At 43.4% G+C, this 20,025-nt stretch overlaps 1 protein-coding gene across 1 annotated transcript in view; it reads right to left on the bottom strand.

The window, feature by feature from the left end:
• glra2 (glycine receptor, alpha 2) overlaps positions 1-20,025 on the bottom strand; it is a 224,434-nt gene that overhangs the window by 72,502 nt on the left and 131,907 nt on the right. The window contains exon 7 of the mRNA XM_078559347.1: positions 11,192-11,406. Within this exon, the coding sequence (XP_078415473.1) occupies positions 11,192-11,406 (215 nt within the window). The remainder of the gene's footprint in view (positions 1-11,191; positions 11,407-20,025) is intronic.

Raw genomic sequence — 20,025 nt, 5'->3', positions numbered from 1 at the left:
AGTGTAGCCACTGTTGTAACTTAGGAAATACAAAAGCCAACTTGTGCACAACAAGTTCCAACAAACACTAATGTGATCATAAACAAAAATAGCTGGAAAAACTCAGCAGGTCTGACAGCATCTGCGGAGAGAAATACAGTTAACGTTTCGAGTCCCTATGACTCTTGAGTTCTGATGAAGAGTCATAGGGACTCGAAACGTTAACTGTATCCCTCTCCGCAGATGCTGTCAGACCTGCTGAGTTTTTCCAGGTATTTTTGTTTTTGTTTCAGATTTCCAGCATCAGCAGTATTTTGCTTTTATACTAATGTGATCATGATCAGGTAATATCTTTTTCAGGATGTTGGTTCAGGAATGAATGTTGATTAGGACACTGGGGAGAACTCCCCTGTTCGTTTTTCAATAGTGCCATGGGGACTTTAACATGCACCAGAAGGGCAGGTGACTTTGGTTTAACATCTCATCCGAAAGATGGCACCTCCAACAATGCAGCTCTCCCTCACTCTCACATTGGAGTGTCAGCCTGGAGTACATGTGCTCAGTTCTCCAGGGTGGGACATGAAGCCTCAGCCTTTTGACTCCAAGGCGAGATTGCACCAACTGAGAGAGGACTGGCATGAAGGAGGCAAAGCTATAGATTTGCCCTAGTTTGAGAACTCTTGTTATGCCTTCTCCCCTACCCACAAACTCACTGCCATGTATGATGGCCCTCGAACACAACATCAGGGCATACAATGAGCAGTGTTTTGAAGGTGCACTTCTGCCATTGATCTTTGCTCACTGAAAACATGCATCAATCAATTTCGACTAAACTCCCCACTATTTCCCATTCATTAACTTCAATGTTTTTCCCTGTCAGAAACATACTTTTAAGATTGCCTCTATGGATGGAATTTTCCATGCCCGTTGGTGGCAGGAGTGGACAATATGGCGACAAGGCCAAAAATTGGCTTCACGATGTCGTGAAACCAGTTTGCAATCGTCCACTCTGCCCGCCAATGGCCAGCCACGTTTCCCACTGTCGGAGTTCGGGAACTTCGTTGTAATACAATTGCATATCATGATAAGCCCAGCTTTGCCAGAATCAACCCCCAACACTGGATCAGCAGAGCACGTTGGCATGATTGCATGCTGACGTGTTTCACAATTGAACATAAGCTGCGTGCACCTAGTGAGCTGCACATCGCTTGGGACTTTGAGCCTTACTTCGGGCGGCACTCATGGTCATCAGCGCCAGGCTTCGCAGGCAGCACCACATCACCTTTAGGGGGGCTCACGGGCAGGTCTCTGCCTACCAGATTGGCCATAAGGGAGGGGCGGCTTTTCAACAGCTGCAGGGCTAGGGCTTGCTTGGGGAAGGAGGAGAAGTGGCCCCAGGCAAGGGAAGAGGCTGCAGGGCAAGGGTTGTACTGGAGAAGTGGGGTATCCCAGAGTGTGTGTGTGGGGGCACAAATTGATCTGTACAAGTGGCCTCAAGATGGTCAGGGCTGAGGAGGCAGTCTCCAGAGAAGATGAGGCCAGATGAAGATGTGAGGGTGTGTGTGAGAGAGTGAGTGGTGATGTCTCTTGAGCTGCAGTGATTGAGCTGCCAGTGAATGTGTGATAGGCTTGAGTGTGTGAGATTAGAGTGATGAGGTGGTTGCCTTACCCTGGCGGCACTGATGAGAACATTCATCCTCTTTCTGTACTGCATGGCCAACCTCTTCTGTACAGCGTTGGCACTGACCACCACTGCCACCACCTACCTAGCCAGAGTGGTGAGATTGTTGGACCTCCTGCAACGAGATCTGGGGTAGAGGACATCACAGCAGGTCTCCACGGTGTCCAAAGGGCATTCCAGTGATGCGTCACTGAATCGGGGGGCTGCAGTCATCTTGCCTTCTGGGCTGGAAGCACTGAGAGGTGTGCGCGCAGCTGCACTTTAAATATGGCACTCGGCATGAGGAAGTGGTGAGGTGATGGCATGGCAGGCAAATGAAAGCTCGCCCATCATCGAAACGCCATGTTTCCCGGGAATGAGATGGGATTGGGAGGAAAGGGCGTGAAAAGCCACCATTGCGGACGGTGGGTAAAATGTTATTTTTCCCACCCGCTACCGCACTTTGTGCATGGGGATGATTCCATGTGGTATATTGTTCATTGTGAGCAATGCTTGAAACATTTGTAGGATTCTAATGTATGGACCATTTCTTTTTCTGTTGGCTTATCACAGAAATCACTCAGCAATTCCAGTGTAGAGAATTGAGCAGAACCTCAGCATACCCTATCTCACTTGCTCCAATTTCTATCTCCATCAGCTGCAAAGAGAGGCTTGCTCATCTTTGGGGAATCCTTTGCCACTGTAGCACTGTCATAAACCAAACAATATGCATGCACAACACACCTTTCACATTCAAAGTGTGCATTTCATTGATGGTGCATTAGGCCATTAAAGTGTCCACTCACACACTTGTATGTTGCACATTCTTGTACTCTTACTTTGCAAAGTACAGTGGCCAGACGTACAGCAGCAGCAAGGCTCATAACAGTCAGCTCTTTGTCTCATCGAGGATTGTAACAAAAAATACATGTTAGAACAAAGAGTGTAAAAGCTAGTACAGCTAACCTGAAGCCCCAACCTAATTTTAAAAAAAGCTTTGGCCATCTATTGGAGAGAGAGACATGCACTTACATAAAATTACATGGAATTTACAGCACAGAAACAGGCCTTTCAGCCCAACTGGTCCATTCTGATGTTTATGATCCACACAAACCTTCTCCAATCTCTCATCTAATCCTCTCAGCTTAATCTTCTTTCCCTTACTCCTTCATGTGTTTACCTGGTTTCTCCTTACATGCATCTACACCATTTGCCTACCATAAGTAAAGAATAATCCCTTATTGAATTAATTAATGGCCATCTTATATTTGTTGCATATAGTTTTAGATACCTTCTCTACATCTATCTGATACAGACATCCTGCATTGGGAGGCCAGGAGGCTCTCCACACATATGCTCAAAAGATAGTGGGAGCAGATTGCTGTGAAGATCAGTGCCAGATGCGGTGCTGCAACAAGTTCAATGGCCTCACCTAAGTGGTCAAGGTAATATATCCCAAGTGCACCACTAGCCTCAGCCACTGCTCAATGCACCACAGCCCCCAACGCTCACCTAGCAACAATCTCGATAAATCAGGACTCATATCTAAGATTCACAGCTTCCCCACACCCTCACGCACTTAGCACTGCTTCAAGTCTCACATCCACATCTCCCAGCTTGCATACACTGCCATCTGTTCAACCATTTCAGGCACGTCGCCCAGACACATTACACCAGACACACTGACACACTTCTTGTTTTCTTGCAGGAGAAGGTGACACATAACTGGTAGATCTAACTCACAGGGGCCAGGCACAGCTGCATGTCCTGACCACCACCGCCCCCACACCAAGGGGGAGACAGTGCTCATCGAATTGGGAAGGGCCATTGCTGAGGCCATGGCCAGCAGTGGGATTGAAGCCATTGAAGATGATGTTATGCTTATAGCTAACCCTCCTTCTCACATCCACTTCTTTCTGATCTGACTATCTCTTCTCACTTACGAGTTGCAGATGGTGTAAGTATGCAGCTTCTACTTCCTCCCATCACCACAAACCTATCATTACTCCCTTCAATTATCCAAGAATTGCTACTTGGCCAGGCAGTGAACAGCATTAATAGACTAATCCTGAAAACACAGCATCATCACTTGATCTCACACTCACAGCTGTCAGCTCAGGTACTGACACTGTCCGTCTCTTACAAGATAGACTCAAGAGGGATCTGCATGTAATGAGACACTGGGCATGAATGACCTGCAGCCTGGGCAGGGGGCAAGGAAAGTGCGAGCGCTACTCACCAGAGGATGAGGTCGCAGAGGGCTCAGAACAAGCACTTCAATGAAGCAGCCTGCAAACAACCAGAACTACCAAGCTCAATTTCACACCCATTGGCTGTGACTTTAAGCTTTTGCAAATTTCCAGTGCTTTGTTGACAGGGCTAGGTCTTCTCCATAATGTAAAATTGTCACACTGACTCCAGTCTTCCCTTGGAAATCCATCATGGGGCAGGGGAAGGGAGGAGTGGAGATTGTTTTTTTTTTAAATTATTTTACGGCTGTGGGTGTCACTGGCCAGGCCAGCATTTGTTGCCCACCCCTAATTGCCCTTGAGAAGGTGGTGATGGGCCAGTCTGTAACTTGCTCTTGTGTTTTGCTTTCAGAGAGCACTGAGCCTTGTTCTAGCTGCTATTAATACATTCTGCTATCTGACCTTTATGCCACTATTAGCACCTGCCTTAGTCTTTAACACTATATTTAACACTCCCTTTGTCTTCCGTCCATGATATTTTTGTCAAATCTCTCCTGAGCTCCCACATATCCCTGACCTATTTTGCTCCACTTGCTCCACCCCCTCTCTTCAACAATATAAAACCCATCACATTTCTACCTCTCTTCAGCTCTGAAGAAGAGTCATACGGACTCGAAACATTTGCTCTGTTTCTCTCTCCATAGATGCTGCCAGACCTGCTGAGTTTTTCCAGCATTTTTTGTTTTTATTTCAGATTTACCTGTTGGTAATTTTAACAGATAATTTAATATGAGTACAAAATCAGGCAAGATGGGTAGGTTGTGCAAGTTTAATGGCTGCAATTATACTGAAAGTTTTAGGTGCCCAAAAATCTGTTATAAATTTCATTACTGCAAATTTAAGTAGTATTAAAAGTCTTTCTTGAATTGATATGACCTATTCAGTTGATCAGAAGGTACTGAGGATATTATAGCCCTGTGGAGAGTTCAGTATTGGGGAAACAGTGTGTGCTCCAATTATGTGTACAAAGAGAAGTAAACACAGTTGTAAGAACATAAGAACATATGAACTAGGAGCTGGAGTAGGCAATCCAGCCCCTCGAGCCTGCCCTACCATTCAATACGATCATGGCTGATCTCATTTTGGCCTCAACTCCAATTTCACGTCCTCTCCCCATAACCTTTCAACCCATTAATAATTAAAAATCTGTCTATCTCCTCCTTAAGTTTATTCAGCGTCTCGACATCCACTGCACTCTGAGGTAGTGAATTCCACAGATTCACAACCTTTTGAGAAAAGTAATTCCTCCTCATCTCTGATTTAAATCTACCACCCCTTAGCCTAAAACTATGGCTTCTCGTTCTAGAATGCCCCAGAAGGGGAAACATCCACTCCACGTCTACTTTGTCTATCCCCTTTAGCATCTTATATACCTCAATTAGATCTCCTCTCATCCTTCTAAACTCTAGCGAGTATAGGCCTAAACTGTTCAATCTCTCCTCATAAGACAAGCCCCGCATCTCTGGAATCAATCTAGTGAACCTCCTCTGAATCCCCTCCAATGCAACTACATCCTTCCTCAAGTAAGGGGACCAAAACTGTGCACAGTACTCCAGGTGCGGTCTCACCAATGCCCTGTACAGTTGCAACAACACTACCCTATTTTTATACTCTATTCCTTTAGCAATAAATGCCAAAATTCCATTTGCCTTCCTTATTACCTGCTGTACCTGCATACTAGCTTTCAGTATGCTTAGTCATATTTATCACAAACCCTAACAAGTCTGCACCTTTGTTAGGGAGAGGAAACTCGCTTAACGAGTTGTATTATGTCATTACATGGAGACAATGGATGAGAACATATACATGCTCAAAATACAAATTCACCTGAACGTTTGGGCGAGATCGATTAGGTTGAATTTTTGTAACCAAATGCATTTACATCTGTTTTGATGTATTTTTGCTAAATTAGTTTGCCATGCTAATCTACAGTCAAATCTGGGACTTTGAGCCAAACACTTCAGGTATTAAGTGCGTATTCAAATTCATTCTCAGGATATGGGCACTGCTGGCAACACTGGCATTTATTGCCCATACCGGGTTATCCTTAGAAGGCGGTGATAGGCCCTCTTCTTCAACTGCTGCAGTTCATTTAGTGAAGGTACCCCCACAATGTTGCTAGGTAAGAAATTCCAGGATTTTGACTTAGCAATGATGTGTGTCCAAGTTAGATGGTGTGTGACTTGGAGGTGAACTCAGAGGTGATAATATTCCCAAGCAGCTAAACAGTTGAAGTTGTGGGTTTGAGATGCACTGTTAAGGAAATCTTAGCAAGTTTCTGTAGATTGAACACACTGCAGCCACAGTACACTGGTGGTTGAGAAGGTGGATGCTTAAGCTAGTGGAGGAGTTGCTTGTTGGTGTTGAGCCCCTTGAATGATGTTGCGGCTACACTCATCCAGGCGTGTGGAGAGTTTTTCCCTGATCATATTGAATCCACTTTTACTGCAGGTCCTTGGTGCCACACAAAGTCAAATGCTACCTTGATGTCAAGATCAGTCATTTCTGCTTCACATATGGAATTCAGCCCTTGTGTCTATATTTGAACCAAGGCTGTGCTGAGGTCTGGAGTTGAATAATCCTGGCAAAACCAAAACTGAGCATTACTGAGTCATTTATTGGTGAGCAAATCTTGTTTGATAATGCTGTTGATGTCACCTTCTATCACTTTGCAGATGATTGAGAGTAGGATGACAGGCCAGTACAGCTGGACTGGTGTCAGACTTGTATCCTTAAGTGTGTCCAGTGCAGTCAGACTTGATGTCACAGGAAGTGGAAATTGAATTGGTTGGACTGGCATCTGTGATGGTGGGCGTTTCAGGAGGAGGCCAAGAAGGATATCTACTCAGCACTTCTGGCTGAAGATGGCATATGCTAAGCTTCTCCATTGTTAAGGATGGGATGTTCATGGGGGCTCCTCCTGCCCTTAGTTGCTTAATTGTCCATCTCTATTTACAGCTGGATGTGACAGCATTGCAGACCTTTAACCTGGCCCATTGGTGCAGGATCTCTTAACTCTATCTATATCATTCTGCTTTTGGTGTTTAGTGTGCATGCAGTTTTGTGGTGTAGCATCACAAGTTTGCCACCAATAGCAGTGTACACCCAAGCCTGACATAGTGCAGTCTGAGTGCAAAATAAAATCCTGTAGTCAATAATTGTCTAAAAATTCCTCCACATAGCAAATATTTGACTAAGCTTTTTGTCACTCGTATTCATTTGGCTTGGTGTTAAATTGTCTGATTACACTGCTCTGTAGTGGCTTAATAAGTTAGAGGGGCTAGATAATTGCAAGTCATTGTTGTTGTTATTTGTCACAAATGTAGAGCTGTAGCGGGTACCTGAATTTGCCTACAAGGTAAATGCAATGCATGGTGGAGTGTTTAGCCAAATGTGCCCTAACAAATGCCCAAAAGAATACCAATTTTATTAGGCAAACGGATCAAACAGAAGGCAAGCTTTTACCTATTGGAAGATTGGAAAGAATTATCAAACAAAACACAAAACATCTCCCAGAAGTTTGCAGAAGTGTGGTATCATTAGAGGGAAAGCAGTTTGCTGACCTCTCAGCAAGTGGAATGACACGTCTGTGGGAGGGGAAGGGGTTGGACAGGAAAAAGATATCTCTGTAACTCTTCATCCGTGTATACGAATTGTTACCTGTCATTCAATGCTATAACTAACAGGAAATGATGAGTAGAAGTTCTTCATAAGGAGAAATACAAAGATTCATGTGGTGGTGGTGAGCTTAATGTTAAAATCAATAGTTTCATAATGGAGCCAAAAATAATGTCATCTTGTATTGTTGAGGATTAATCCTGGTACCCCACAATGTGACATAGGTATTCATTGTTAATCTGCAAAATGCAAGACCTTTATTAGTGCTATGCAGTTGAAACATATGCCTCAAGCAAGGTCTCGAACCTTACTGTACTCCATTTATCATAATTAGTAAAAAAAAAATACTGTTTCAAAACTGTGAAAGAGCAACATTAATATTGTCGGCTCATTGTAATACCAGAACCTGTAAATGAGCTCCTGTACCATGTTAACTGTTTCAAGATCATTGATCTGATTTTAATTAAGAAAAAAATCCTGAGCTCTGTTTGATTGATACATTTAATATTTATTGAATATTGTTTGCATGGGAGAAAAGGATCATTGCATCACTGGGAATAATATTACTTCAGGAATATAACTTTTTCAAAATTAAAAATTACATTTCTCCTGTTGGCTGTAATATATCTCATGTGTAATAATACTATTTATGGATTTAATTACTTCAAGTTCTTGGCTTTTTCGTGGCCTGCAGCTTCATCTTTCTAGCCAGTGTTCTCTAAATCCATGCTCCCAAATGCATCGGGAATACTATACTATTTTGCTTGCTCGTGAGATCTGAGCCACAAGGTGAGCAGCACTGCATGTTCGTGCTTAAATCCATCAATGACAATACATGGGTGCGGATTGCTTTTAATCCAATCTGGGGTCAATCGTTAAAACAATTTTAAGGTTCAGTTGAAACATTTCGTTCCAATGGAGTGGCCATTTAAATGTGAAAGGTTACAGAACAGTTTTGAGAAGGCTTATAGGACCATCATTATTTTGGTATAACATTTTGAAGAAAAGCAGCATTCACCAAGAAATGTACTTTCCAGTCGAACAAAAAGCTGAAAAAACTATTGAGAGTGATTTCTGTAAGAAGGCCTGAATGCAAGTATGACCTGGATAGGCTGGCTGCCATTTCTCATTCTTACATTCTGATCTTCTAATATATTCCAGCTCCATAGGTAGCTGAGCTAGATCCTGTTGGATAAGTGTTATATCCCGTGAAAAGTGTAGGAATTTATAACATGTAAAGAGAATTTGGAGGACAATTGAACAGCTTTAACTAATTTAGGTGAACCAAACTATGGTAGGTATGCAAATCCTCATCTAACACAAAATATTTTCTTTTAAGTTTCTTGCCTCCTCTCCTGAAGTGACTGACAAACTGGGGTTTGATTTCAAACATCATTCAACATTTCATCCTAGTGTCCTTTCTTCATTGATGCAGTAAGCATTAGCAGACATATCACAAAAGGCATCAAAAATAGGCTTGAACTTGTCCTATCCCAATGTCTGTATCAATGATCTTTGCTGCAAGGATCACTCAATAGGGATCAAAGACAGGAAAGCTTGCCTTATAGACCCCCTTCTTAGACTGAGATCAGTAGAAGCACTATCCTGGCACAGATTGGCTCAATCAGATCAGGTCATTAGACCTCCAGTCAGTTTGGTTCAATTACATCTGTCTCTGCTCATAATCGATCAAGGCAACTTTTATAGTCCCTCTGCTTGCTCATGGCTGTTAATGTACTCTACTGGTCACAATTACAATTTTTATCAAATATAATTTCGGTTGGAAAATTCTGATTGAAACAAAACATAAACAAATGTGGTCAACTTTCTTTGAATTATCTCCCTTTGTTCCTGAGTACTTCATTCTGAAAACTCTTCCGTGTAACTTGAACATACTGAAATCAAAGCTCACTGTGCAATCTATTGCTCACGTTCTTTGTCAGGGCCTTAAAAACAGTGAAACTACTTTTGCATCAAAGTGTTCCCTTCCTCCCAAATCTACACACCTTTAAAAGCCAGGATTGGCGCCATTGAGCAACTAACCCTTCACTGAGCTCATCATCTCCTCTTGAAGATATCACGCATCCCTGGTTCAGGTATCTCAATTTTAAAATAATGGAACATGTCATTCTTTGGATGTCGTTAGGGAGGGAAATGTGGGATGAGTTAAAGGTGACTAGCTCCTTCCATTCTATTGTCACAAAAACGTCATGGGCTTTACATTGATTGGGCGGGCAGGCACGCGCCCGACCCGATCGGGCATGAAATCGTGCGAGATGGCATCGGGTGAGCGTCCCAACGACATCCTGTGCTCGCGCGATATTTCAGTTGGTGAGCGCGTGCAAAAGTCCGTAATGTGCCCGCCAACAATTAAGAGGACAATTAAGCCCATTAACAGTGCAATTGTCTGTCATTTTATGTAGTCCATCCAACCTTACGGTTGGCGGACGGGCAAATCGGCCAGGCGGCCTTTACATTTCTCAGCAAACCTCATCGATGAGGTTTCGGTTATTAAATAAAATAAAAATAGCAATCTGTGGGCAGCATTTTTATAATCTATATGTTCAGGTGCCTGATTGTGATGCTTGGACACGTCTTTTCCTGATGTTAAAAGCTTTATCTCCTGGGCTTCGGGTCTTCAGCTCCCTGAGGCAGCTCTCTGCCTTCAGGGAGCTTTCTCTCAGTGCTCGCCCACACCCACAGAAACAGTCATCGCCTGCCCTCCTCCCGCTCCCACCCCAGCAGCGCTGAGCTTCTCAGCGCATGATTCACACTGGCTGGCCGCTAATTGGCCAGCCAGTGTGAAATTGCGACCGGGGACCACCAATCATACCTGCCCGCCAAGCTGGAAATTCAGGCCCATGAAACTCCCCATTATGGAGGTGAGCTTATTGTTGCTGGAAACTCCTAACTATTCACAAAAGTAACTGTGCAGAAGACCCGAGGTGACCATCCTCCTTGAAATGAAACCTGTTAATATAATTTAACAACGTTCTTTCCACCCAATCAATTTCTATTAATAAAATACCTAATCCAAAAAACCAACACCAATTATTAAAATGCCTGACCCAAGTAACTAACACCAATTACTCACATACCTAATATAAATGACCAAATTCAAGTAACAGAATACTTGATGTAAACAGTGAATTGTAAGTAAAAGAACCTTTGATCTGACATCTAACTCAACATAGCTTGAACCAATACACGTACCTGTCATTGGCATTACAGAAGCATTCTGAAGTTGCAATAAACATAAATATCTAATGCTAATCTAGGCAGAAAATGTTCCCAGTTAATCAGGTTTTCAGACCACAGCCTACCAATTAATGGAATCCCAGTATGTCACCACATACGCAAGATTACAAATGTAGCGGTTCAAAAAGGCTGCTCACCACCACCTTCTCAAGGGCAATTAGAGATGGGCAATAAATGCTGGCCCAGCCAGCGATGCCCACATCCCATGAATGAATAAAAAAAAGTCCTGTCCAAATAATTTTACATTGTATTCCAATATAGCATGAATTATTCAATGAGATAACATATTATTGCAAACTGGGTAGCAGTAAGTAGACATCAGAATTCCTCATCCAGGACAATCTTGATTCATACCTAAAATGTTTGGATAAATTAGTAATATGTTAATAAGCATTCAACAATATACAATTGCCTGGGAGCCTCTCACCTTTGGAAGTGAAGCGCGAGAGCCTGAGCTCTGTGTAGTCATGGTCAGCACTGTAGTGATGCCTAGAGCTACTCTCGCTGGAGCAGCATCCATGTTAATCCAGAATGACACCCAGGACAGAATGACAATCAGCAGACTCGGAATGTACATCTGGATTAAATAATAACCCATCTGCCTTTCCAAAAGGAACTTCACTTCAATGCAGGTAAATTTCCCTGTTAAAGAAAAAAAGTGGCATCAGTGAGATAAACTCATTACATTCCCTTAATCCTTTAGTATACTTGCAGCAACATCCTATGCTGCCATTGTATCCCATTTTACTCATGTTCTGTTAATAATTGGAATATCAAGGGCATTTAAGAAGTTCAACTTGGCTCAAAGTGCCTTATGTTTGAATACAGAACTCAAGTACAGACATAAGAAATGGCAAATATTCTTTCATTAGTAGCAATTCAATTAGGATAAAAAGTAAATTAATCACAGCCCATTCCTTAGTTGCTAGAAATCCACAAGGCAAATTGCTCATGACTTATCAATGGATATTAGTTGATGCTTGAGGCAAAATTAAGATTAGTTAACTATTTATCCCTGAAATAAATTGGTGACCAGCACATTGTGCAATCTAAAATAATTGCATTTAGATAAACTTTTCCACCCAGCACATGGGATACAGCGGTTAATGGTTATGTTGCTACATTAGTAAGCCAGAAACTATGCTGAGCATCTCCAGGAGGTGGGAGCTTCCTGCCTGGCGCCAGCCGCAAAGACAGACAGTAGCCATGTTGGAGGTTGCCAGTGCCTTGTAGAAGACAGCAGGCAGCTCCTTAGAAGGCAAGAAGTGTCCATGGCGATGAAAGGGGCGGTGCAGGTGAGGTTATGGTAGAGCACTGGAAACTCTTTCGAGTTATCAACAGTCACAGATTGCAACTCTTTTGAGTACAATCACAGTTCTTGGTTTCACGGGAGTGGGACATGAACTCACAACCCTCTGATTCAAAGGCGAGGGTGCTATGAACTGAGCCACAGCTGACACCTCGACTAGAGCACTGGAACTGGCACAAGGAGATCCAGGAAAGGTCAGTTTTAATTAAATGGAGAGAAAATTTCTAATGGCCATGTGGTGAATCCAACAGCTGTGCATTAACATGCACCAGACTGTTCAGGTTCACCAAAATAATGAATAAGTATTGCAATTGTGAACTCACAGGCCCCTTAACAAGGTCATTAAAGAGTTTAAGAGGCCTTTAATTGGTGCTGAGTGGGTTCCCTCCCCACTGGCCCTTTGAAAATTTAAATCTATCTCAGAGGCATCGGGATCTCAAGATGACCCCCCAGGACTGCAATTTTTAAATCCCACGCACACGTGGCCTTAGAAAATATGGTTCTAAATGTTCAAATCCCACTGCGAGCATTTGAGAATTTGAATTCAGATTTTAAAATCTGGAATTAGAAAGCTGACATCTGTAAAGCAACCATGAGGTTGTCAAATTGTTGTAAAAACCCAATAGGTTCACTAACACCTCCCAACGAAGATGCGCTCCTTATCCAGCTTCACCTATATGTCACTCCAATTTCACCCTCTAACTCGATAGGTGTAACTAGGTGGGGACATTAAATGCTGGTCTTTATGACACGCACATCCTGAGAATGAGAAAAAAAATAGGAGCGTTGAACAATTGCCAAAATAAAATTAAAACAATGCCATTTACCCACAGAATGGCTTCCAGCTTAACCATTCTAGGGTCAATTATCTGGTCCGCAATGTTGCACTGCCAATTTTCCACTCATTCCTGTCACCTTCAAGGGTTTGGCCACAATCCGCTATACAAAGTGAGCGGCTGGGCCTGGATTGAGCTGTAGCTGTGAGCTTGCCAAATAGGGCCTGGAATGCTGTGGCCTTCCAACAATGGTGTCGAGCTCCCAATTCCAGTTCCAATATGGGGCTGGAAGGTCGCCTCCATTATGTAAATGAAGTTGACTCCACAAAAGCAGACCGGGTCAGCACACTAATGGATGGTAGGTGCTAATGAGGCAACCATACAACTAATGTCCAATTAGGAGTCTGAATTGAAAACCAGCTCCTTCATGTGAGAGTACATTGGGCTGAACTAAAATGACCGTTTGGAGATTGCTGGCTGCATTAACCAAGCAGGGATCCAGGAAAAAGGATCCCACACCTGATTACTCAGCCCTCACATGTATATTTTCCAGTGACCCTGGTGGCTGTAACATCTATCCTTTATTGTGGTAATATAGGTTTTACTAGGTTGATTAAAAGTGACCACCATAATTACCATGATTATCAATAATTTACTATTTGCCACAGGCCCAGGTTGACTACCTCTTGCTATGTTAATATTGATGCCTTGCATATTTAAAACTTAGGGGTTTCAATACTTCATTTGGAGAATCATGGGCCTAGAACTTTTGATCTCTGGTCGGTCGTACCCTGAATGTACCCCACAAGATGCGCTGGGGGACCCCTTGGAAGTCCCAATGCACTGACTATGCGAGAATTGCCAGGAGGTTTGGACTTGAAATGGGCAATTCCCTGCATCTGGAATCTTCCAAATCTCTGAGTCAGAGTCGAAGACTTAGGATGGTTCTGACTCACTTACCAGAATCGTTACCCAGGAAAAGTTAGAATTAAAACCAGTAGTAACTATACTACTGACACCCCCAACTCCCACTGGACCCCCGACTATCCTCCCCTAAATCCTAACTACACTCCGACTACCCCCGTGCGAACCCCGAGCTACCCTCCGACCCAACTATCCCTCCCAACATCCCCTTCTCCCCACCAACCCTTCAACTAGCCCCACCCAACCTGACTACCCCACCCCACCCCACCAAATACCTCACCCTGCCCTTACATACTTACCTTCTCTCCGTAGCTTCTCAAAATGGCTTTGGACTTTAAAATTACTGGAATACAGCAGCTAGTACTGTAAAAAGGATGTGTGGCTTGGCTTCCCCTGACGATCCTACATTGCAAGGAAGGATTCCAAGAGCACCCGTGCTCTACATTTCTGAGGAGGCCTGATTTTGAAGTCCAGGCAAGGAATACGGATCCCTGGTGCAAAGGAAGAAAATAAGAACGGAGTAGCAATCCGACTGTGATTGCCACTCCTTTGAAGATTCAACCCATGATATTTCTCAACATGTGTGATGTTCTGAACTGACGAAATATCTTCTGGACTGGGGAGTCTCTCTGTTGGTGAGTGTGGGTCTGGAATTTGGATTTGCATCTGATTTACAGCACTCAGTGTTAAAGGAAACCTCTACTGCTGGCCAGCAATGGACTCACTAAAGTCAAACAAATATTGTCGCCACATTCTCATTCACTTTATTCTGACAAGCTGCACTGCTAATATTTGTCACGCCTGTATAAAATGGGCAAGATGCCAGTCTGCTGATCTGGTCTGCTGAGGTTGCGTTCTTAAAGCTAGTTTTCAGTTCTCAAAGTTAATTCCAAACGTGTTTTTTCTTTTGACTTGCTGCATGACCATGTCATCTTTCCTGGAGCATTGGTAATCCCTGCTGCAAAGGAACTTGCAACAAATTCTTTTGTTTTTTTTTAAATTTACTTTGGCGTTTTCTCTGATGCCAGAAAACCTCTTGCTGGCTTGCTTACAGATACAAGGGAGCTGGGAGACAACCTACTATCTGGGCCACCTCAATCCAGCTTTCACTTAGCTCTGGTGTTGATAGTGGCCTTTCACTCCAGAACAGGCGACCTCCTTTGCTGCACCTCCTGCTGCAGAACTCCCATGGTAGTCTCTTTTGTCTGCTGGACAGTGTCCTGAGATTTGGAGGCCCCAGCCTCATGTATCTTTGCTGCAGATGAGCTGCAGGATGCCAAATGGGCGACCCAGCCCAATTCATCAGATTCAGCAAAGGAAACCGAAGCCAAAGCTACTGCCAAGCTAAATCCAATTGCTAAAAAAGAAGGACAATTTACTGACCCATCTTCTATTTCATTATCCCAGTCACGGTACCTAAAGCTTAAGCAGATACTCTTAAAGGTTTGAGGGGTCAGTACTTAACCATAAAAGTGACCTAAGATATGAGGGCCACAATAATCTAGAATAAATGAGTTAAAAAAGATAAAAATTTAACATCCCTCTTTAAACATAACTAGCAGCTCTTTAAAGTTGCTGCCCCTTCAGATTTGCTCTTCCCAGTCAATTGCTCTGGTGGTTAGGCTCTCTTTGTGCTAGTTCTTCATGCAGTGGTAGTCTATGAACATGCACTAATCTCACTAAATTTGGTGTGGCAAGTTCTCTCATATAGCATAGATTAAATAGCATTTACAGTACAGGCTAAGACTTTCAACTCAGTAGGCTCATGCTGTGACTATGCTCCACACAGGGCAGTTGCCGTGGGCTTTTGAGGCATTGATTGGAATCCAGCACATTCTCTCAGCTATGGAACCAGACATGAAATGAGTTGGACTTGCCCTAACAAAGTTCCCACTGGACCAGGTTCTCCAAGAGGCAGTTGTCCATAATTTGGCACTAAATTGCAAATTACACTTCAGGAGACCGTAAGAATGGTGTATTTCTGAAGTTAAGTTCTAAATCATTATTGGCCAGAATAGAAATCTTTACTTTTCATCTGGATGTTCCTAGGATACTTGAGGTTGACAGGGGAAGGCGAAAACTATAACTAATGGTTTGATGCCCCTACTAAAGTAACAGAGAGAAATTTTGAGAGGAACATGGCAAATATGTCTATAATAATTTCTACCAAACATGTCAAAAAGCAGAAATATGTTTCATTTTCAGCAATTTCATTCTTCACTTGATCGGCATAAAAAGACGAAAACCATTTACTTAGGGAATATTTTTGGTTCAGGTAATGAATGGTAATGATATTGAAGGAATTCCCTTGGAGGCTTTGCTGCCCCAGACAGCATGACAGCATAATGGAGCAGTATTGACACTGGTACATATGATCATTAACCCATGGGTCTTCAGTTACCATGTCATTTCATGAGCCCATTCTAACCTACTTCCTTCATAGTGCCAAGCAGAGTAATTTTTCGAAGCCGATTCCTCTGATGATGATATTCATGAGAACAGAGGTGCACTGACCTAATAACACAGTATCACTTCTGTCAGACTGTAGGAGCTATGAGAAATGGAGAGGGGTTCTGGTGCAGCAGCGAGCAATCTTCTCAGGCCTGGTTAAACTTTGCGGAGCATTTTAAGAGGAGCTCAGTTGCCTTGTGTAAAGAGAAATGCTTAAAGCAATGTAAAAGAAATTTCAGTTGCACCTGAGTAAACAGCTGAAAGGTGGAGAGTCTTCTCAATTTGACCCAGCATACTGCACTCAATGTATCACTGTGATGCTGCAACTGTTTCACACACAGGCAGCTGAGAGGTGTTATATGAACTACAAAGCACTTTTAATGGAGGAAAACATCTGAAGGCTCCGTACAGCAGTGTAACTCTTAAAGCTGACGCCAGACCAAAGAAGAAGTTAGTTTGGATGACTAAAAACTCAATAAAAGAGGTAGGTTCTCAACGAGTGTATTAAAGGGCGAGGGATGGAGAAACTAAGAGGTTTAGGGAGGGAATTCCAGTGCACCAAGCCTAGGTAGTTAGAGGTATGGCTGGCAACAGTGGGACAAGGGAAGTGGTGGATGAATAACAATGGCTTGCATTATACGGCACATTTAATGCAATAACATGTCCCAACATGGTGGTAGACCAAATGTGGAGGAATGCAGGGTTCCTGGAGGGTTGTGCGGCTCAATGAGGTTTCTGAGATAGGGAGGGGCGAGGCCTTGTGGAGATTTGAATACGAGGATAAAAGTTTTAAGATTAAGGTTTTGGTTACTCACAAGTCAATGTAGTTCAGTAAGAACAAGGCTGGAGAGTTATTGAGATTTGGTGCTGGTTCTGATACAGGCAGCAGAGTTTTGGTTGAGCTATAGGTTTCTGAAGGTTGAAAAATGGGAGGCAAACCAATGGAGCATTTGTCCAGAGATAACAAAAGGATGGTTGATGATTTCAACAGCAGATAATCTGAGGCGAGGGCAAAGGTGAACAATGTTACAGAGGCAGAAGTAGGTGATCTTTGTGAAGGGAAGAATGTACAAGAAACCATTTGGTAGAAAATTGCAAAAGACAAAAGGAAACTATTGAATAAAAATGTTAAAATGTGGGCTGTATTTTACAAGGATTTTTATAAAATGCCAAGGGCAGAATTCTGTCCTTGGTGTGTAGGATCGGCGGGGGTGCTCAGGAAGCTGACCGCCGCCCACGATCGACAGCGCACCACGATTTCACGCTGGTGGGCCAATTAAGGCCCGCCCAGCATGGTACGCGAGCGGCAGCACTGAGTGCTGACTGTCTGGGTGGGGGGGGGGGGGGGGGGAAGAAGGGCGAGCAAACCCAGCGCACACTTCGCACATGCGTGCGAAAGAGCGCTGAATAATCTCCCTGAGGCAAGGAGCTGCCTCAGGGAGATGAAGAATATATTGAAAAAATGATTAAAGAACAGAAACATTTAATGAAACATGTCCCCTCATGTGACCCTGTCACATGAGCAGGGACATGTTTTTAATTAAAAATTAAAGTTTTTATTTCATTTGTATTTGCTCTTGGAAACAGGTTTCAGAAAAATGCAAAGGCCGCTTGGCCTTTTTGCCTGTCCGTCAGCTGTTAGGTTGAATGGGCAGTGAAAAATTAAGCACAATTGATAACTTCATGGCCTTAATAGGCCTTTTAATTGTTGGCTGGCGCTCTGCCTGCCGTTCAAAGTATCGCGTGACTGCGCATTGATGTCAGCGCACTCAGCCAACGTCATCGCGCATCAGTTCACGCTTGGTCAGGTTGGGCGTACGCCCACTCACCAAGCTAAAAATCCAGCCCCAAGTGAAAACGCATTACAAAGAGATTGTTTTTGCTTCCTAGCAACACCCTTGATAGCATTGCTATGCAATAGGCCTGGTGGGGGGAAGCTCTATGGAGAGGGTAGAAGGGGAGGACTCTCCATAGAAAATCCTACCCACCAAGTGTTTCTCAGAAGCACTTCTCATCGCTCTGCCCAAAACAATGCCTGAGGTGACTTAGGTTCAACAAAGAGCTGGTGACAGAACTGTACCACCTCCCCTAATCCAACCTGGAGCCCCACCCCAAGGAGAGGAGAGTCCTGCCAGTGACTGTCAAAGTCACAGTGGGACTGAACTTTTACACACCTGTGTCTTTCCAGGTAGGAGCTGGTGACATCGTGAACATATGCCAGTAAACCATCCATCAGAGCATCTGGGACATCACGGAGGCCACTTATTCCATATCAGCAGAGTACATTGTCTTCTCACTCAACAGGGACAACAAGGATGAGGGGGCACATGACTTCACCAGAGTAGTGGGATTTCCGATGGTGCAAAGTGCAATTGACTGCCAGAAAATGGCTCCATAGGTCACCCATTATAATAGGGAGAGGTACACAAACCACAAGGGCTATCAGTCTATCAATGAGCTGCTGGTGTGCAACCATTTCCAATATGCTATGTTGTTGAATGTCTATTATATTTTTAGCAGTCACAATGTATTCATCCTGCACCTGTTAGCCATATTTGGGCCTCCACAGAAAACCAGAGGCGTCTGTTCAGGGATAAAGGACCTATAAGTATGGCTAATGACCCCTTTCCATCACCCAACTGACAGTGGGTATATACTGAGAGCCATGGAGCTACAAGAAAAATCATGGAGCAGACAATTAGCCTGCTCAAGCAACAGCAGTTCCACTGCTGTTATGGCACAGCTGATGGTAAATGCTGAGCTGGTCAAATCCCAAAGGGAAACTTGAAACAACTGCCACAATTGTTTTGCAATTTGTGTAAATTTTGAGATGCGTGCCTTGAATTCAATAGTAATAAGAACGCCGAGTCTTATAGGTTTCTTACAAAACTAAATTAAACCTTTATTAATAGGAGAAATTATTTTAAGTACACACATAGATCTACAAATTACTACTATGATAACTTCTAAATCACCTAGTTAATATAACTCCCAGTTACACTTTCATTAAGGCAACAGTAAGACACATGGGGGAGAATTTTCACGTTGGCATGTGGAGGTGGGCCCTGCACGCCGATGTATAAAATGCCCGTGCGGTGGCATTGGGCAGGCATCCCAAAATCACTGCATGTCATTCAGATCTTTCATTCAATGGGCTCGCGCCTGACAAACTGTCAAAGGCCTGTTAAGGCCTTTAAAAAGCCAATTAAACTCATTACCAATGCTACCCGTTGGCGGGGCAGGCAAAGAGCCCAAGCGGCCTTAGCATTTTTCAGGAAACATCTTCCACGGGCAGGATGAGGTTTCCTGAAGTTTTAATAAAATCTATAAATAATTTATTCACATTTCATAAACATGTCCCAGCTCATGTGACACCAGCAGGGATAAAGTTCTCCCCATAGATTTTAAAAGATCCAGGCAAAGAAACATGATACCCTGAACAATCCAACTCAAAGCGAGTCTTCTTAACTTCAGTTCTCTGTGGACAGCAGCTTGAAGTGTAGATGCTGGAGATTTTTTCACACTTGTTTTAGATCTTAGAATGCCTGCTCTTACACACAACCTTCTCTCCTTTATACATATTTTCCCCATTGAATGCAAATTCCCATTGTTTCACTATGTCTTTGGACTTTTTCCACTCTAATAATAAAATCTATCAGAGTACCAATTTTACCAGTAATTTGGGAAAAATAAACACACTGGGGAGGATTTACCTCTCGTCAGGCAGGCTCAGCGGGTGCGGGCAGGGGTGGTGGGGAAGCCGACTGCCACCCGTGGTCGGGGCTGGACCGCGATTTCACG

This window comes from Cetorhinus maximus, chromosome 16 (genome assembly GCF_964194155.1).
Source record: "Cetorhinus maximus chromosome 16, sCetMax3.hap1.1, whole genome shotgun sequence".
NCBI lineage: Eukaryota > Metazoa > Chordata > Chondrichthyes > Lamniformes > Cetorhinidae > Cetorhinus > Cetorhinus maximus.
Note: the sequence above shows the minus strand (reverse complement) of the source record. Positions and strands in the feature narration are given on the sequence as shown.